The sequence below is a fragment of the Lepidochelys olivacea genome, assembly GCF_965140295.1.
Source record: "Lepidochelys olivacea isolate rLepOli2 genome assembly, chromosome: 11".
NCBI lineage: Eukaryota > Metazoa > Chordata > Testudines > Cheloniidae > Lepidochelys > Lepidochelys olivacea.
In genome coordinates, this window is record NC_140421.1 from 34532919 (window position 1) to 34553066 (window position 20148).

Here is a 20148-nt window from a genome sequence, read left to right on the forward strand (position 1 = left end):
TGTGGCACCTTAGAGACTAACAAATTTATCTGAGCATAAGCTTTCATGAGTTGCATCCGATGAAGTGAGCTGTAGCTCACGAAAGCTTATGCTCAGATAAATTTGTTAGTCTCTAAGGTGCCACAAGTACTTCTTTTCTTTTTGTAAAAATAAAGTTTTCTATTTACAGTATAGTCATTTCAAATGAGTATGAAGTATGAAACAGAGCAGCTGAATGCACCTGGGTAGTCAACTTGCTATATAGATTATTTAGTTCAGCACAATCTAAGGATCATCAGATTACAAATATGTCTTGAATGATACACAATATAAAAACTTTACAGGAAAGAAGCAAAACCCATCTGTGCTTTTCGTTATTGCTGTATATTTGTGAGTGCAACTGTATGCAATGGGTGAGCTGTATGCCAAACAAAATTACAGAAATGGATCAAGTACGTGTCCAGTGTATTTATTAGAGGGGCTGAAATTTTTTGAATTTTGTACTTTTAAGGAAGTTTCTCATCACAATTTGATTTTTTATGAAAAACAAATTTTTTTTTTCTAAATTTTGTTTTTTCAACCAAGTCAGCACATTCCAATGACCTTTTTTTGTTACTGTTTTTCTACCATTTTTGTTATTAAATACACAACACATGCACATCGGTGGTGGTTGTGTCTTGGGGGAATGGGTGGTAAACATGTTCCCCTCTCTTCATGACAATTACCCTGGAGGTGTTCATCTGTCCAATGACTTGTCAGCCAGGACTATACTGTTCGGGCTATGTGACCCATTAAGGGTCCCCACCACTGCCTGACAGTCAGACGGGATCTGAACTCCCACTGTGGGTTTCAGAGAAGCACAGCACATGCTTATAACTTGCCTGACATCATTTCCCAGGCTTGACTACACCTCACAGAGCAGTGATGGCTTTCAGTGAAGGAGGATTTTTCCCTCTCAGACTACATGAAAGACTCTAGTGCCCCAGAACCTGGCTAAACTGTACAGCTCCAGCGAGGCTCCATGCCACCATGGATGCACCAAGGCTGAGGGTTTGGCCCTCATTGAGTAGAGAGGTATCATGCCGATGGAATAGGCCACAGTGTCTGATGCTACATATTGGCACGGCTCCATGTGAAATCAATGGAGCTGCAGCAATTTACGCGGGCAGAGGAGTTGGTCCACTGTGTACCAGTTATGCTACATTTTGTGAAGACAATGAATATAATTGAAAGTAATACCAATACCGTTAGCAAATATGATAAATTATTCAGATTAAATACAAAGCATTTAAATGGCTCTACAAAATGTATTAAACAGCTGTGCCCTGTAATTGGGAGCTGACTGATAAACTGGAAGATACTAAATGTGATGTGAAGTTGACTTTATCTCTGATCCAATTTGTTATGAGCTTGAACCATGGCCTGAAGGCCTGGCTGGAGGTGCACCTGGCCTTTTCACTCATGTTTTTCTCCATGCCTATTCTGCAGCCACAGAAGGTCCAGTGCAGCAAAACTGGTGTGGTTCCACTTTGGATGGGAAAGAGGGGCTGGATGTGGGAGAGATGCTCATGGGGTGTGTGCACCCTGTACAGCATGGAATGGGGGTGGGCAGGGAGCAGGAGAGAGCATGGGGTTGGAGTGGGGCCAGAGGATCTACTGCTGTGCATGTGTAGATGCTGTACGAGAAATATTTAAGCCACTGAACTGAAGCAGCCCCTGCTTTGCCACCATGTTTGGTTTATTTTGTGCTAGCAAAGCATCCACAGGGGAACTGGAACTGTAAACAATCTAATCGGTGTTTGATTATTTCCCAGTACAAGGACTTCTCTGCTCAATACAAATAAAATAGTAGTGTCTACACACTTCCTCTCTAAAGCTCCATCTCCAGTGACTTAGCAGACTTGTTTAAATAACTACACTTCGAGCTGGGGGGTGGGATTTCCCAGGCTAGCTCTGACTGAACCACCATGCTACAGAGTGAAGCTGAGGTGTTGCAACCAGCAGGAGGGGCTAGCCACCCTGACTAGGTACCTAGCATGTTCAATGGGACCATATTCAGGGTGGCTGGTCACTCCCGCTGCCACAGCTACACTGTGTTTTTAGCGTGATAGCTTGATTGGAGCTAGCACAGGCATGTCTCCTTGACTGGGACTCACACTCCCAACTCCAAGTGTAGACATACCCTTAGAGTTATTTAAAACCAAAGTTTAGCTGTCCACTGTGGTAAATTGGGTCAGAGAGAGCTAAAATATCAAGTTTGAGACTAAAGTCCAGGTATGAATAGGGTGTTCACCTCACACATGCTGGTAAAGGGGTAATACAGACCTGAGAGATCAGTTAAACTGCCTGCTTGCACCTGGAGAATGGGCCAGACCTAATTAGAAATAAAGCTCAGGTGAGGAAGAGCACAATTTGTTTCCATAGAGCTAGGTGAGGCCAGCTTGGGAGGAGACCCAGAGGAGAGGAGGTGGAGTGTTTCATCTCTTGGAAGCATCCTGAAAGACCACTGAGAAGCAGAGCAGGCAGGCTGTCCACCCCAGGGGTGAGCTGAAAGCCTGACTGGAGGGGCTACGAGGAGCTGTAGCCTGCCTGAACCCCTGTGGGAGGGGAGGAGTGTGCTAGCTCTTTCTAACTGTCCCAATCAGTAGACATGCTGAGACTCTGCCAGACTTGGTGGATGGCAATACAGAGTGGAGAGTGCTGCAGGGATTCTGATGGGCACTGTGTCAGTTGCTAATGAATGAACACATAGGAGTTTCTGCACTGCACATCAGCCCTATTGTCTGCTGTTAGCACAGACTGCCTATGTGGACGGAGCATATGTGATTACAAGGAGATTTAAATACTGGCATCAGCTGAAGATATTGCCTCCCATCCTTAACTACTTAACTCACTGGCCCTGTCTTCCTGATTGCAGTGTAGAAGTTATTCCAGCAGTGCTGTGTAGTTGTCACACTATTCTGGAGACGTAGTCCTGCTTTTCCTTACAAACGGTGAAGAGAGTGCATAGTGGCTGATGTAGAAAAACATTAAGCAAAATTAACAGAATGGTGTGCTTCCCCCCTGGGCCCCCAGCCCTACCTCTGTCTATCCCCCTACTTTCTCCCCCAACCCCAGAAGCCAAGTCTGACAATGCCTGCTCTATTTTCCCAGATAATAACTAGGCACTAGAGCAGATTAACAATGATGTCCAGGCAACTTAATCCATTTCTAAACATTATTTCATCTATCTTTCTATCTACACACACAGACACATACACACACACACACACCTTTTAAACTCTCCAAGTATGCCCATTCCTCCAAGCGCTTCTAGCTTCATAGCTTACACAGCTTATGAATGACTCATTAGGTCAGAATCATTTCATTGGTTATACTTCCAATATTAGACAGTAGGGGATGATTTTTAAAGGTATTTAAATGCCTAAAGATACAGATAGGTGGTATGTAAAATCTTAAAACTGCCTAGGTGCCTAATTCCCATTTCAATCAATGGGAGTTAGGTGCTTTTGAAAATTGCAGTAGGTGCCTATCTGTATCCTTTGAACCTAAATAGTGTTTCTCTGCTCAGTCATACCCATTTTACAGTGGCTTCTCTGGAGTTACACCACTGTAAGAGAGTTGAGAATTAGGCCCTAATAAATTCAACTGACTTATATTCCTCATTTGTGAAATCACCCATTATTGAAAGTACTGTTGTCAGTAGAACACTCACAGAGGCCCATATAATCACCATTTAATTAGCCCCGCTTCATGTTATATTTGTTTATTTTACTGTTAACTTTCTCAGAGCTATAATTTTTTCCTTTTTACAATTAGAACAGCTGAATTTTAATTACATTATCAACAAAAAGCTCATTAACGTCACTTAATTGGAGTATTTCCAAAAAAACCTTAACTGAACTGAATATTTTCTGAAGAGTCCCCATCAAAGTATAATTTAACCATTACAAACAGCTTGGCAACAACATTTACATAAAGATTTATCTGTCTCTGAAGAATGTTTTTATATGAGGAAAATCAGATTTGTTATCACCATCCACAAAACAAAGGGAGTTGTTATACAGCAGTTTGCTTCCACCTTTTAACTTCATTGGACAAATCCTGTATTTTTGTCATTTTGGTCAAATTAAGGCCTTTGCTTTCACACAAAGAAATCTAAGGCAACAGTGGACAGGGTTAGAAAAAAGCTTTTCCTATGGGTTATTCCATAACTGCCCACTTCAAGGTTTCTTGCACCTTCCTCTAAAGCATGGTGCACTGGCTACTGTCAAAGACAAGAAGCTGGATAAAATGGACCCTGGGTCTGATACAGTATGGTAACTCCTATGCAAGTATGATCATAGAATCATTTGGTTTGTAGAACATCTGGTCTATTTCCCTGCATCATGGCAGGATTGATTTAATTCTCAAATCATCCCTGATCGGTGAACACTTAGTCTAGGGCTCGAATGTCCACTGGTAGTGATTTCAAAGCCACTTTTGGTATCTCTTTTCCAGTTCCCTTTTATTGTTCTTGTTGTTGTTTGTTTATTGGCATTGTGGAAGCGCTGAGGGACCCCAAAGATAGACAGTAAACCACTGGGCTAGGCTGTGTACAAACTCATAACAAAAAGACCTGCTAAATGTGTAGCATTGTACTGACCTTGCCCACGTCAGGAAGCATGAATTTAGGGCGTTTTCTAAATATTTACCATAAAGTTTTCCTTCTTTGTCTTCTGTCCATTCCAGATTCTGTTCTCATGGACTAGCAATGACTATCATCTTTATAATGATAAAGATCATTTTGTGTATCTGTAGATAGTTATGTTATCCTTCTAGCTTCTCTTTGCCAAGTTCACTTCACTTTTCCTCACAGATTCTATTTTTCATATTTTTATTTAATTGATTTCTGAACATCCTCTAGAACTTGACTAGGTCTATTTTGAAAGGGTGAGGTGACACTTCCCACGTCTGCACCCTGTAAAAGGACTCTTCCCAAGCAGCATCCCCCCCCCAACATTGAGAGCGAATCAGGGCCCAAAACTTCAGTTACTCTGATTTCAGTGGAGTTGCACCAGTGGTAAACTGGAGTCATGCAGTGGTGAATCAAGGCCCAAGTATCATTGGGCTATCTTTTTAAAAAATCTGTTTTAAGTGGATTAACATTAATTGAAAACAAAGCGAGAAAAGACTGAATGATTCCTCTCATTTTTGACTGAATGGTATTTGAGATTCAGTTCAGTGTTGCTATTATATTTAGCAATTTGAGGGAGGCTAACTGGCTAGCAGAGAGGAAGAATGGCCCAGTGGTTGGGGCACCGGCCTAGGACATAGGACACCCAGATTCAATTCCTTACTCCACCATGGACTTCCTGTGTGATCTTGGGAACTCTGTGCCTCAATTCCCTGTCTGTAAAATGGGGTCCCAGTGAGGAGATGGGCATTGCCAGGATAAAACTGCCCATTGAAACTTCATGAAAATGATGCCTCTGCCACAGATTTGGTCACTGGATACACACAATGTGGCTAGCAAGTTCTGGATAAGAATGGAAACAACTGTTGGAATAAAATAACTGTGCTGAACGTACTTCTTCTACCCCTTAAAATGAACCCAAACTGAAACTTGGTTTGAGTTTCAAAAGGTTTGGTAAATTAAAAAAAAAAAAAAAAATTCAAGCATCTGTGAATGTTTTCATATCAGCCCAGATGAAGACCAGAAACACCAAGCTACAGACCTCGCTCATGCTAGGAAGCAGTGGAAATCTCAGGAAAAGACTCTTCTTTGGAACTCAGGATTTCAAACCTACCAGCACTGACTAAACTTTGGACAAGCATCTAAGCTTCAGCATGATTATACAAACTGCAATTTTAAACCTTGTGTGGTTCACCCAGCACTAGGTTTTGTCCATGGTTACTGTGGTTGGGACATTAATTAGCAAATCACATTGCGCTGTCAACTGTTATTAATATAACTAAGCAAGCATATTCATTTGGCTTTATGTCTTCTTCCCAAATGAGCATCTATCTCTGGAACATGAACCAGAACCCCAAACATGAGTTTTATGCAAGATAACAATAACCATACATAGCATTTTAAATTCTGGTTTTATTTTTTTTTTTAACAGGCCGGTGTTAAATGTGCCAAAACCTGTAGTGGTATAGTATCTGCTAATATACAACACCAATAACAGATGTAAACTCCAAATTAAAAATATCTTAATCTTTAACTATTAATCCACCTGCAGAATATACTTAATCTATGCACAGTTACAACTGCATTACGTCAAGGCACGTCTAGCTCTTGGTGATGTATAAGATGCTTAATCGTGCTGAGAATACCTTTGTTACTCTGACAGGGAAAAACATTGTTTGAGGAAGTGGGTCATATGGGTATAAAGATGTTTACTCGAAAGGCCTGGAATTCCATGGTCCTGATCAGTGTACCACTGAAAAAGAAGAAAAAAAACCAACAAAACACACTTGATTTCTCTATCCTACAGTAAGTAAACAATCCAGAAGCTTGATCTTTACTAATTATTATTACAGCCCCATAAAGGTGCCTCACAAAGGCAAATGGGCAGTGACTTGGTAGATCTTTGGTTTTTTTGTGTTAATTATTTTTGATCAGTTTTCATTATATTCATATTCTCATTGAACAAAGTTTCTAAATAATCTGTGATTTGGGAGTCAGAGTGGCTGCCTGGTGAGTTAGTTGCATCAAGCCAGAGCAAAAACACTCCAAGATGCCCTCAGGGACAAGAGTCCCTGGCATGTGCTGCATGTCCTTAGTAGTAGGATTATTAAAACGGACTGATTTAGCTAGCAATGTTTTATTCTCACCAAACAGCCCTCGCCTAAAAATTGTGGAGATCTGTCCAAATCATTCAGCATTATACTAGTCATTATGTACAGCATCCTGAGAACAGTGATTTAGATGGATTATGACAGGTTTCAGAGTAGCAGCCGTGTTACTCTGTATCCGCAAAAAGAAAAGGAGTACTTGTGGCACCTTAGAGACTAACAAATTTATTTGAGCATAAGCTTTCGTGAGTTACAGCTCACTTCATCCGATGCATGCAGTGGAAAATACAGTGGTAAGTTTTTATATACACAGAGAACATGAAACAATGGACGTTACCATACACACTGTAAGGAGAGTGATCAGGTAAGGTGAGCTATTATCAGCAGGAGAGAACATCCGCAAATGTGAACAATGTATACCTTCAAACCAGTGGCACTGCTATGGGTACCCGCATGGCCCCACAGTATGCCAACATTTTTATGGCTGACTTAGAACAACGCTTCCTCAGCTCTCGTCCCCTAATGCCCCGACTCTATTTGCACTACATTGATGACATCTTCATCATCTGGACCCATGGAAAAGAAGCCCTTGAGGAACTCCACCATGAGTTCAACAATTTCCATCCCACCATCAACCTCAGCCTGGACCAGTCCACACAAGAGATCCACTTCCTGGACACTACAATGCTAATAAGCAATGGTCACATAAACACAACCCTACACTGGAAACCTACTGACCGCTATACTTACCTACATGCCTCCAGCTTTCATCCAGACCACAACACACAATCCATTGTCTACAGCCAAGCTCTACGATACAACCACATTTGCTCCAACCCCTCAGACAGAGACAAACACCTACAAGATCTCTATCAAGCATTCTTACAACTACAATACCCACCTGCTGAAGTGAAGAAACAGATTGATAGAGCCAGAAGAGTACCCAGAAGTTACCTACTACAGGACAGGCCCAACAAAGAAAATAACAGAATGCCACTAGCCGTCACCTTCAGCCCCCAACTAAAACCTCTCCAGCGCATCATCAAGGATCTATAACCTATCCTAAAGGACGACCCCATCACTCTCACAGATCTTGGGAGACAGGCCAGTCCTTGCCTACAGACAGCCCCCCAACCTGAAGCAAATACTCACCAGCAACCACACACCACACAACAAAAATACTAACCCAGGAACCTACCCTTGCAACAAAGCCTGTTGCCAACTGTGTCCATATATCTATTCAGGGGCCTATCTATCTATTCTATGTTACCATCATAAGGCCTAATCACATCAGTCACACTATCAGAGGCTCGTTCACCTGCACATCTACCAATGTGATATATGCCATCATATGCCAGCAATGCCCCTCTGCCATGTACATTAGCCAAACTGGACAGTCTCTACGTAAAAGAATAAATGGACACAAATCAGACGTCAAGAATTATAACATTCAAAAACCAGTTGGAGAACACTTCAATCTCTCTGGTCACTCAATTACAAACCTAAAAGTCGCAATATTACAACAAAAACACTTCAAAAACAGACTCCAACGAGAGACCGCTGAATTGGAATTAATTTGCAAACTGGACACCATTAAATTAGGCTTGAATAAAGACTGGGAATGGATGGGTCATTACACAAAGTAAAACTATTCCCCCATGTTTATTTTTCTCCCCTATTGTTCCTCACATGTTTTTGTCAGCTGCTGGAAATGGCCCACCTTGATTATCACTACAAAAGGTTTTTTTCTCTCCTGCTGGGAATAGCTCACCTAACCCAATCACTCTTGTTACAGGGTGTATGGTAACATCCATTGTTTCATGTTCTCTGTGTATATAAAAACTTACCACTGTATTTTCCACTGCATGCATCCGATGAAGTGAGCTGTAGCTCACAAAAGCTTATGCTCAGATAAATTTGTTAGTCTCTAAGGTGCCACAAGTCCTCCTTTTCTAGATGGATTATGTTATACCTTGGAACAGCAGCAATTATTTTCACTTATTTTTAAACTGGACAATTTGCCTTAAGTTATTTCCATCCAGGCGTCATAAAGACACTCCAAAATCCAAATTATTATTTTTTTAGGCCAGGTCCTTCTCTTCTCTACAAATGCAGCAGAACCAGCATTTTTTGCTGTATTGGTGGGGAATGCAGGATATCTGAAGCCCACACAATGATCCACACATTTATGGAGTGCCACAAATCCAAGTCCCATGGGGGTTGCCAATGTACTCGTGTGTGGGAGCTCATAGACAGAGGTAGGACAGGGACAGGGCTCATGTATCTGTCATTAGCCCAGGAGTGAAGGGTATAGAATAAGCAAGCTTGGCATGAATGCAATAAATGTTTTGTCCATTTGGCCTCCTTTTGCTTGCCATTCATCCCTTCCACCCTCCTGTCTGTTCTGTTCTCTCTGCCCCTGCTGCCCTGCATAGGCTTCCCTGACAACTTGTTCTCTTCTCCCTCTGGACCTACTATCCAGATGCCTTATTCCCTTCACTGCGAGCATTCATCTTTGTTTGTGGCTGGCAGGTCCCTGAAGGCAGCTCCTAATCCCTCCTCCTCTTTTATTAGGTAGCAACAGCTTCAAGAAGAGCCACCTAAGCTGACTGCTCATTCTTGTTTCCAGGTGCTTTTACAGGCCTTCAAGCTATTATTTGCAAAGAAGAACCTCCTCCTCTGTTGAAGCAGCTGGAAACAAGGAGCAGAGCCAGTCTCATTTGGCTAGCCAGTTTTCTGGGGCTACCAGCAAGTGTTCCCCAGACTACCAGCTACACTGTGGGACTCACTAGGTTAAACTGAGCTTCTTAAAAATGTCCCCAGATGTAAGAGGAATTATAAGCCAATGCTTAAAAAGAAAAATAGTTTGTTATCTACCATTGCCTGGAAATCCACCTGTGCATTAACCAAAGCTTTAGAGATCTGTGCTGAGTTCTGGAAATGTACATTATCTGGAAAAAGGAACAGAACAAAAAGGAGAAGAGTGGGTTATTAAAATCTGGTAAATACCAGATAGTTTAAAGATATAATGCATTAAGTTCAGTCCATCAATTATCGAGTCATACAGTTGACATTACTAACAATGAGTAAGTAACACTTTATATGCCCCATGGAAATGGACCAAACATCTAAGTACTGACCCTAATCGAAGTCAAAGAAAGATGCTTAACGTTTCTCAAACAAAGAGGTTGTGGCTTAGTATTTGAACTGCCTTTCGTAAACCTCACCATCTGCTGTTCCGTGGATGAGAAGATATTTCACGTTTCGGAAATTCTCCGCTCTTGCCATCACAGTTGAATTCTGTTCAGGGGAAAAATGAACACTTCAGCAGCTGCAATTTAGACCACTTAGTCACGTAGGTAAAAGGCTTTCACTGCATAGTATAAAACTAACTGAATCATCATATAAACTGGCACTCTAACGACAACAGTGATTATTTATTACTCTCTGGGCTTGGAATGGAAGCCAGATATATTCTCTAGGCTTTTCCCAGGGCTAGTTGACACAAATCTCAGGCCTCCACCCTATCCCTCCCACTGGCTGCAATGCCATTCCTCTTACACCAAAATGCTCTGCCAGAGGAGTTTGGGATGAGGAGTTTCTGCCGTTTGGATGGGGTTTGGAAATGAGTATTAAGGGCCTAATGCAAAGCCTAATGAAGTCAGTAAGAGCCTTTCCACTGACTTAAGTGGAATTTGGATCAGGCCCTAAATGTGTTCACAACTGGTATGTATGTTTGTGGAGGGAATCGGGGGCATGAACAGAGGATGGAAATTTCCTGTTAAACCATTAGGAACCAGCAATGTGCCCCCATTTAGGGACGATAATCTGATTACCTAGGGGGCTCATGTCATTTCACCACAGAGTTCAGTCTGCACAAAGCAGCTTGCATTCCACACCAAGTGGTCCCAACAACGACCAGTAATCATCATTTAAACCCATCACTGGGGGTCCCCCCCCCGATGCTGAAGGTAAGCAGCATTATTTGAACTGACCCTGTCTGTTCCAATGGGACAACAAGGACCTTTAAACATAGAATATTTAAGACTATTAAATATAGGAAAAGAGAGTAAACTATAGGCAGGTGAATTCCATGCTAGTAGCTCTCACTGCCATAGGGCTGATACTACTAGGGCTGGAAGATGATTTCTCTTCCCCACTTCTCCCTTCCTCCCTGATAATGTGATTCTAAGTTTGAGGAAAACAAATGCAATGAAGAGAATTCTTACTTTGTAGTGTTCGAGATTATCTGACTCAGTCGGAAGACCCATAAATCGCTCTGTGTAGATAGATGCTATCGTATAAAAAAAAAAAGAGCTGTAGACAAAATATATACACATCTAATGGTTGAATACTATGAGTATGTGTTTAAACTGCACACAGTTCCATTAATACACCCTAAATGTATTATTTATTTTAGACTATTTCTGTGGCATCCATCACTGTAGCTCCTGGCTTCCTCACACTACACTAAAACCAGCTACATACAAAGATCATTTATGAAGATGAATTGATAAACATACTCCCACTTTATCTGCCCCTGCAGAAATACCCAACCCGGAGTGACCTAAGAAAAGGGCTGAGCAAACAGGTAAGTCAACCTTGAACACCAAGTCCCATAAACAGAGGCTAAGATCGCTTTAGCTAGTAGGATAAATTCCAGGAACCAATAGCTAGCGTAACCGAGCACATATCTACTGCCACAAGGGGACACACAAGAGAGACTATCAAGAGCTTTATTGTAACCAACACATTACTTTATACTCAGAAGCAGGGAAGAGTCCCTTAGGATTTCATGCTGGTGACCCTTCCTGTTCAATGGGTATGCACATACACAGTGAGAGAATGGGAGACGTAGGCTGTGGTATAAAACCCTATGCACAGGATATTCAGGTCTTTGTCCATTTTTCACTGACACCAGATGCTGTTGTTTCTTTGCTTTCTTAGTCTTTGACTGAGGTAGGGACATAGGTGAGAGCAAACATCTCTGCATCTGAGACTTTCAGCTGGGGCACCTTACTGCTTAAGGGCCCACTCAGGACACCTTTACAGGTGATCTTCTATGGCTGTCAGGCTGTTTAGTGAAATGTGGGTGATTCTTTTGTTATGGAGTTCCTACTGCAATGTGTACCTCACAGTTCAGAAGAATGGGGATCCGTGAGCTGGAAGATGGTAGGATTAAGTCATTAACTGAGTGGCTGTGAATGGCACATGGATTTGGAGAAAGGATACATTTTACAGCCTCATTTCTCTCACTGGGGCAGGGTCCCATGTTTCCCAGTGGCAGAACCATCATTAAATAAAAGTTGCTGAAGCTCAATCCAGGAAGGAGGGAAGAGCAATTACTCAATGACTACCCTTTTGGGAAGAAAGGCTAGAAATTATTATGCAGCCATTCCATCTGCCTCTGCAAAGACCCACAGGATAGTCAATGATAGCTTATGGTCAGTGTTATCAGAGACTGTTGACAGATCTAACAAAATCAGTACACACATCTAACTGTGCCCAGGGAGAAATAAATAGTCAATGTCCTGGGGCAGTGCCATCTGTGTGCCACATGCACATTTGTAGCTCATCTTGGGGGGCTTGTGGAAATCTGTGGAATCACAATACAACTGAAGCTGCTGCAACAGCACTTTTTCAATAACTTTCCCCAGAAAGGGGAGGTGGAGCATACTGGGCAATAACGGATCAAGCTGTGATGTCACGGGCAATTTTTTGAGCAAGAGTGTTCTCACTGCTTGCATAATGGTGGCTGACACCTTACCCTCCCAACAAGAGGCATTACAGTCACAGTGAGTGCCGTTACATGTAATTTACACCACTGTAAGACCCTGGTACATGGTCAGCGTGATGTCAAGGATGCTTCAAGTAAATGAGAACCCAACAGACAGAGGGTATATCTAATGCAACGTGGTGTTCAACTTGTGTGGCAGGAAATGGGGGCAGGGGTTGAGATTCTTCATGGGAAGTCCTGCTAGGAAAAATGTTTAAAAATACTGGAGATCTGGTACAAACAATTCCATCTCAAAGGCAAAAAATTATCCTTCAGAAATATTTTTATGAGCTGCAAGGATAAGTGATTTCTGGAAGGGATAATGTAACCAGAAAGGGGTGACTCCCTCAAAGGCAGAGAAATCACCTCAAAATTGTCCCCTCAATGTGGTGGCACACTTAACAAGTAGCTCCAGGAAGCCCCATCCAGCACATCACTGAATGCATATGGGTTGCCAAGGGGGCTTTACAGGTGCACAAATGAGATTAGCAAACCCTCTGCCATATCACATTATTTGTTCCAAAAGGCTGGGTGCAGCTATTGCCAGCAGAGAAAGGATTAAATACAAGCTTTGAGGAATTTTATTTTGGTGATGACAATTTCTTTTTTTTATGTTTCCAGTTGTCAAGCTCTTGCAATAACGTCATGCTTTCTGAGTCAGTGTTTATTAAATGTTTTTATACCGTAATATTCCCAGCTGGAGACAGGAGCCACTGCCATTCCACATTTAAATACTCCACTGCCAGATCCAAGTGCCAGAGAAGTTACATATCCACCATAGGACTGGAGAGAAATCACAGGCAGGTTAATACTATGCAGTTAGCTATCTCTTTGTTCTCTGAGAATCCAAGTAATAAAACATTACATTCAAAGGAAACATTTGGTTTAATAGCATGGGGGCAAAGCAACTAGACTTTTACCTTCACCAGTATGAACTGAGTCTGGCTGACTCCTTGTGAGGAACAAAAGGAAAAGACAATTCTATCTAATCACTTCATCTCTTCCTACCATCTACGTTACTGCTTCATTGGGGACCCTGGTTCAGTTCCTCACCTACTGAATTATCTAGCCAAAAATGGAATTTTCTGCCAAAAAATTGTTATATTGAATCAGCCCGATATGTGCAGCCATGGACAACAAGTTGTGGAAGGCTATGGATGTTGGCTTTAAAGCAGACTACAATACCCCAATGAAAGGTCAGGCTTTTGTTATATGCCTTAACAATGTCCATGTGCTGCAGAGCTGCCCAGTAGAGCGGGTTGGAACTTCTTTTTCCTAACAGAAAATTTTGATAGAAATGGGAAAAAAATCATTTTAGTCAAAATTTTCCATGGTAAAGTTAGACTTCTCAGCAAAAAATCCCAAACCCAAAATTTCCATCTGAAAAGCAAAAAATTTCAGCTGAAAAACAAACATTTTGATTTGGAAATGCTGCTGCACTGCCTCATGGGAACCGTGGACCTCATGGCCCTATGATCCAACATGGGCCAGGCTCCCTAGCCAGACTACATCTCCCATAATGTACCGAGTCTCCCTTCTTGCTGAGTCACTATGATGCATTCTGGAAATCCCTGATAGTGGCACATTATAGCAGATGTAGTCCAGCTAAGGAACCTGACCCACAGAAGAGAACTGGGGTAATGAGGCATCCAAACTGTCATTCCTATGAAGCATTTCAGCAACATTTTTGAAACTAGATTTTTCCCCCCTGGTTTTAAGTGTTTGTGTTTCCAACAAAAAGTGGAACTTTTTCATGGGGGAAAAATAACCTTTTCGCCAAAAATGTCACAGTCAAAAACCCAATTTTCCATCGAAAAACAGTTGAGACAGAAAAATTTCAACTAATAGTACTAACTAGAAAACCTGACTGGACTGAAATTTGTGTTTTCTCAGCAGTGAAGGGAAAATACCTTTGTCTATCCCTATATATGATTCTGATATGTTTTCTTCAAGATTTTTGGATTCTTTTCTGCAAGGTTGAGGAAAATATTCTTGCAACTCATTAAAAAGAACAACTGATTGAAGTTTCCCCTCTATCTTAATAAGCTAACTGCTGAGGTAAACAAAATAATTTTACAGTCAGAGGAAGAGAGAGAGAGATAGGAAGCTTTTATTTATCAAGATGTTACTAACTGACTTTTTTTTTTTTTTGCATTGTTTCTAACACACTGGCGGTCTGATCACAAGTTACATTTTAGAAAGGGAAAGGAAAGTTAATTTTAAGACAGACCAAAAATATTATTTAATCTTTTAGAAAAGGTGGTGACTCATGAACTAAGCATCTCTCAGATTCAGATGCTGTTACAGGAATGTTGGGGATGGGAAGTATTAAGTAACCTTTGAGTATTATTTATTACTCCACTCAAGACTGGAGAGAAAGGACCTTCATTTATGCCAGGATCTGACTCCATGTCATTCGTACTCTATTTCATTCAGCATCAAGTTTCATTTCTAAGACCTCCAGAAAACAGAATGACTCCAGTCTCTGGATTTTAAAGACCAAAAGAGTGGGGAAGCTGAGTTCTGCTTGGCATCCTATCCAAATAAAGAAGCTTAGAGCCTGATGCCTTAGTATTGACTACCTTTGCTCATTAAACTCCAACACATAACTGAACATAGGATGGCCAGTCCACATGGTTGCATAATTTCCAGTTCCTGAAACCCACCCATGCTTCTTAAAGAATCAGCTGCTAGCTGTCAAAACTCTGTGGGGCAAGCAATTCCTCCACCTCCCTCCTGCTGCTGGTTCCCGGCCTGACCCTCAGGCTGTGAACCAGCAGGGGAGAATTAGTTCATATTTGGAGAGGAGGAAAGGAGAAGAATCAGCCTGGAGTTCAGAAAGGTTCTGTGCAAAGAGGTGGGGCTGGCATCTGAGAACAGTTGATACTGGGTATGTAGGCATTTGGTCTGCTTGATGGGGGTAGGGGGGGCAGAATGTGTGACTAAGGGAGCGTGAACGCTTGGATGAATGGCTAGAGAAGATAAAGGATTTCCATTCTTTCTGGAGGAGGGGGAGTGACAGAAGCCAGGAGAGGGGAGTAGGGGCCAAAGGGGCTTGTTCAGAATCCTGCAGATGAGCATTCTTATCCTCTGTATTCAAAATATAAAGGGAAGTTTAGAAATTAATGAATGTATTGGATTTAATCATATTGCGTGTCAAAAATAAAGCAACTCCCCACCCCCTTCTAAATAGCATCCAGCTTGAAATGAGAGTGAGGGATAACTATAAGCAACAAATAAGGATATAGCAAAGAATTTATGCAATTATTTTTCCGCTAACTTGAGGGGAATTTATCCAAATCAGAAATCAGCATAGCAAGGCCAGAAAATAAGGAACTAGCAGTAGAAGGATTATTGTGCTATAGCAGGTTAAGAGGTGGAGTTTGAAGCCTGAATTGCTTTAACAGTCTTTTACAAGCTTTTGCTGTCCAGGAGAGACTGGTGAGTTTGAAAAAGTGCATACCTGCCAGCACATACAGACTATGCACAGGGACATTTAGGTACAAAAGAGGAATGCATTTCTAACTCTACTGAAATATATTGGACCTCTAGAGCCTTTTGGGCGGACTCAGTGGGAAAATGACAGCTTCCTCCTTAAAATATAAAGACTGACAGCTTGTACAATAGTGCCATTATTTTAAGAATGCATCTAATGTTGGACCGAGATAGTTCAGACCTGTCAAATGTCATCATTTGTATAGTCGCAGCGTTGTTATAGCTGTGTTGGTCCAAGAATATTAGAGAAAAAAGGTGGAGGAGGTGATACCTTTTATTGGACCAAATTCTATTGTTGAAAGAGACAAGCTTTTGAGTTTATACACCTGAATAAGAGCTCTGTGTAAACTCGAAAGCTTGTCTCTTTTCACCCACAGAAGCTGGTCCAATAAAAGATATTACCTCCCACACTTTGTCTCCATCTTTTATATGAGAAACTTGTCATTTTATTTATTTAAATAAAATGCATCTTGATTAAAAAAAAAACAATTTTTTTCAGTTCAGGAACTTAAGGATTTGGCCCCAAAATATTAAGTGTTATATCAGCATTACCTACTCATAAATAGATGTATCATTTAATTACATTTTACTGCGTTGAATTGTGTCTAGGTATTTTCTATATGTCTAGGTATGTGTCTAGGTGTATGATCACAGTTCCTAAAATATTAGTTAATATAAACTTCATACAAAGCTGTTAGCAGCCCTGTTCACATGTCATCTAATGTCAGCCACTTTTGTTTGCTACTGTTCAATTGAATCTGCATGTTCTGTCCTGTAACGCAGTTCTAGGTAAGTTGCTCATGGGGCAACTGGGCCAAAGAAAAACAAAAGAAAAATTAAAGAATTCTGGTGAAAAGACAGTCTGTCTAAAGAGAATGAAACTGTAACTCTTTCTGAAAGATAATCAGAGACAAATGAACATTTATAAATAGCAAAACATTGGAAAGAAACATCCCAGTTTAGTCTGTAAGCTGTTCTAGCTACTGTGGTCTGTTACTGTTGGGCCACTGCTCCTCCTTTACTCTTAAACACTACTTGCAATACCAGGATCTTATCTTGAAGATTGAATGGTAACAAAGGGAAAGACAATAATTATAATTGTTTCTTTCTCTTCTGTTAAAGCCAGATTCTGCTCTAGAAATCTGACCCTCAGGCACTCTAAGATACTACTCAGTGTAAGTAGGGATGGCCTTAGCTGAAAGCAATGCTGGCCAATAGGAGGTTAGTTTACAATTACGTCCCTTTAACAATGAAGCATAACATAACAATAACAAGCTATGTAAGATCTCCTGTACCTCCTGCTTTTGACTGGCCTAGAAATGCTGTGAGAATGACTTTCCTTGTGTATTTCACTGGTCCCAAACCCAATCAGGAAGAGCGAAGGCATAGGAAAAGTCAAATGAAGGCAAATAATCTTTTCCAAACCTCGAAAGGTTTAGATTTGATTCAAGTTCTAGCTGACGGTTTGGCCTGATTCTTATCTCATCCAATATGGTTTGCCCATCTCTACTTGGAGTCCCCCAGGCCTCAGACTGTGTAGCCCTCAGCCTTTCACTTCTTCAGTACAAGAAGAAATTCTAGTTTGGGAAAGAGGTTTGGTGCATTTAGTTTTCTCTGAAGTTCAACTCCATGCACTATTTCAAGGCCAGACAAAAATCAGGAAGTATGGGAAGTCACAGGGATGCCAAAATCAGTGGTTTCAGATCAGAGGGATTAATGGAATTCTGTTGTTTTTTTAAAATTTCAGATCACATAAGTTCACATTTCTTTAATTCTGATGTGAGTATCATGTTCAAACAAACACTATTATTAACAGTGAAGCCAACTGAAACTTCTGAGCTTTGCCTTGTTTCAACCTAAAACCAAATCTGCAGCTGAGATCTACTCAAAATTCAGCCCATGCCTTCCTGAAAATCAGTGTAGGCTTCCCAAAGGGTTTGAAAACCTTCACTGAATCTGATTTTTAATTTTTTTTTTACTATGACAAAAGTCTAGAGGAGTAGCTTTAGAGTGACTTTGTGGAAAACAAGGAGGAATTTTAGAAAACACTGAATGCAGTAAGAGTAAGAAAGGTAAATAAGGAAATACCAAAACCAGCAGCAACTACTTACCCAGCCCCATATTGCTATTCTTTTTTCATCAACAAAACCCATTTCTATAAATTTTCTGTTTAAAAGAAAAATCACAATTATAAAGCCATTCTTATCACCCAATAGGATTATTTACATTACATTTAGTTAATAAAAAAAAGAGTTCAAGCTTCTTTCATGCTTCTTTCATGCTTACCAGACATGTCAGGCCACTCAGAACAGATAACATATCTGATTTCTATATAGGACCAAGTAACAGCCTCATGGATTTTAAGGCCCACCAGGACCATTATGGTCATCTGCCTGACCTCCTGAATCAATTAAACACCCTTTAGTTTACTTTTTACTCTTAATATTTAAACACACATTTATTTTCATCTATGTAGAGAGACCACGGCATAGCTGAAAGCAATGCTTAAGGAGCCCATTGGGAGTACTGATCACGGCATGGAAGAGTAACTAAAGAAGATAAACCTGTTAATGATTTCTGAGTGTATTTGAGCATAAACTTTAGCGGGTAAAAACTCCACTTCTTCAGATGCATGGAGTGAAAATTATAGATTCAGACATGAATATACTGACACATGAAGAGAAGGGAGTTGCCTCACAAGTGGGGAACCAGTGTTGACCGGGCCAATTCGATCAGGGTGGATGTAGTCCACTCCCAATAATAGATGAGGAGGTGTCAATTCCAGGAGAGGCAAAGCTGCTTTTGTAATGAGCCAGCCACTGCCAGCAGCTATTCAAGCCCATATTAATGGTGTTAAATTTGAAAATGAATTTTAGTTCTGCTGTTTCTCTTTGAAGTCTGTTTCTGAAGTTTTTTTGTTCAAGTATAGCTACTTTCAAATCTGTTATAGAATGTCCAGGAAGATTGAAGTGTTCTCCGACTGGCTTTTGTATGTTCCCATTCCTGATGTCCGATTTATGTCCATTTATTCTTTTACGTCGGGACTGTCTGGTTTGGCCAATGTACATGGCAGAAGGGCATTGCTGGCACATGATGGCATAAATAACATTAGTAGACGTGCAGGTGAATGTGCCTCTGATGGTGTGGCTGATGTGGTTGGGTCCTCTGATGGTGTTGCTAGAGTAGATATGGGGATAGAGTAGGCAACGAGGTTTGCTGCAGGGATCGGTTCCTGGGTTAGTGTTTCTGTGATGTGGTGTGTAGTTGCTAGTGACCCACAGGAACCCTGTCAACACTGGTTCTCCACTAGTGAGGCAACTTCCTTCTCTTCATGTGTCAGTATATTTATGTCTGCATCTGTACTTTTCACTCCATGCATCCGAAGAAGTGGGGTTTTTACCCATGAAAACTTATGCTCAAATAAATCTGTTAGTCTTTAAGGTGCCACCAGACTCCTTGTTGTTTTTGTGGATACAGACTAACACAGCTACCCCCTGATACTTGTCAGAAATCATTGATACCCCCTTTGGCCTTCATTCCTGACTGTGTCCCCAATTTAAATCTCTCTCTATATATATTTAAAAGGAGCTAATAAGATGCATACACACCAGTAAAATATATCTCCTGATCTTTCATTATTCTTACTCCCCTTCTCCCATTATTCCATTCACTCTTTTTTTAATGCCAGCCTTTGCTGTGTTGTCTCTAACATCAGGGCCTGATCTGGCAAGGTGCTCAACATACTCAACTTCCAGTGGTGCTCTGTACCTCTCCGGAGGTGCCTTACAGGATCAAGCCCTGAGATTTTAAACTACCCTGCCCTTTTATTTGTCTGTAAAGTGTCATGCATGCTCACGGCACTGTAATAAAAAACAACAAGGAAAACTTTTCCCAAGGCTCCCTGCAGATGCATGTGAAAAAGCTCAGAGAAGAGGAAAGGGCTATGCCTTTCTCCTGAGTTTGATCATCAAGCAGCTTGAAGGGAAAACCAGATCACTGGCATTGGGTTTCCTGTCTCTGCATCCCATTGCAATGATGCAGTCTGCTGAAAGAAACATACTAGAGAGAGAAGGAGGGTTTGTGCACAGGGACATCTTCCCAAAGAAGGCACTTAG

At 41.2% G+C, this 20148-nt stretch overlaps 1 protein-coding gene across 1 annotated transcript in view; it reads right to left on the reverse strand.

Moving 5' to 3' along the window:
- Positions 1-6072: 6072 nt before the first annotated feature.
- Positions 6073-20148, reverse strand: part of FAP (fibroblast activation protein alpha) — a 54344-nt gene continuing 40268 nt past the window's right edge. The window contains exons 21-26 of the mRNA XM_084643571.1: positions 18145-18199; positions 13222-13321; positions 10992-11056; positions 9990-10062; positions 9640-9713; positions 6073-6407 (exon numbers count right to left, since the gene is read on the reverse strand). Of these exons, the coding sequence (XP_084499697.1) occupies positions 6306-6407; positions 9640-9713; positions 9990-10062; positions 10992-11056; positions 13222-13321; positions 18145-18199 (469 nt within the window). The 3' untranslated portion in view covers positions 6073-6305. The remainder of the gene's footprint in view (positions 6408-9639; positions 9714-9989; positions 10063-10991; positions 11057-13221; positions 13322-18144; positions 18200-20148) is intronic.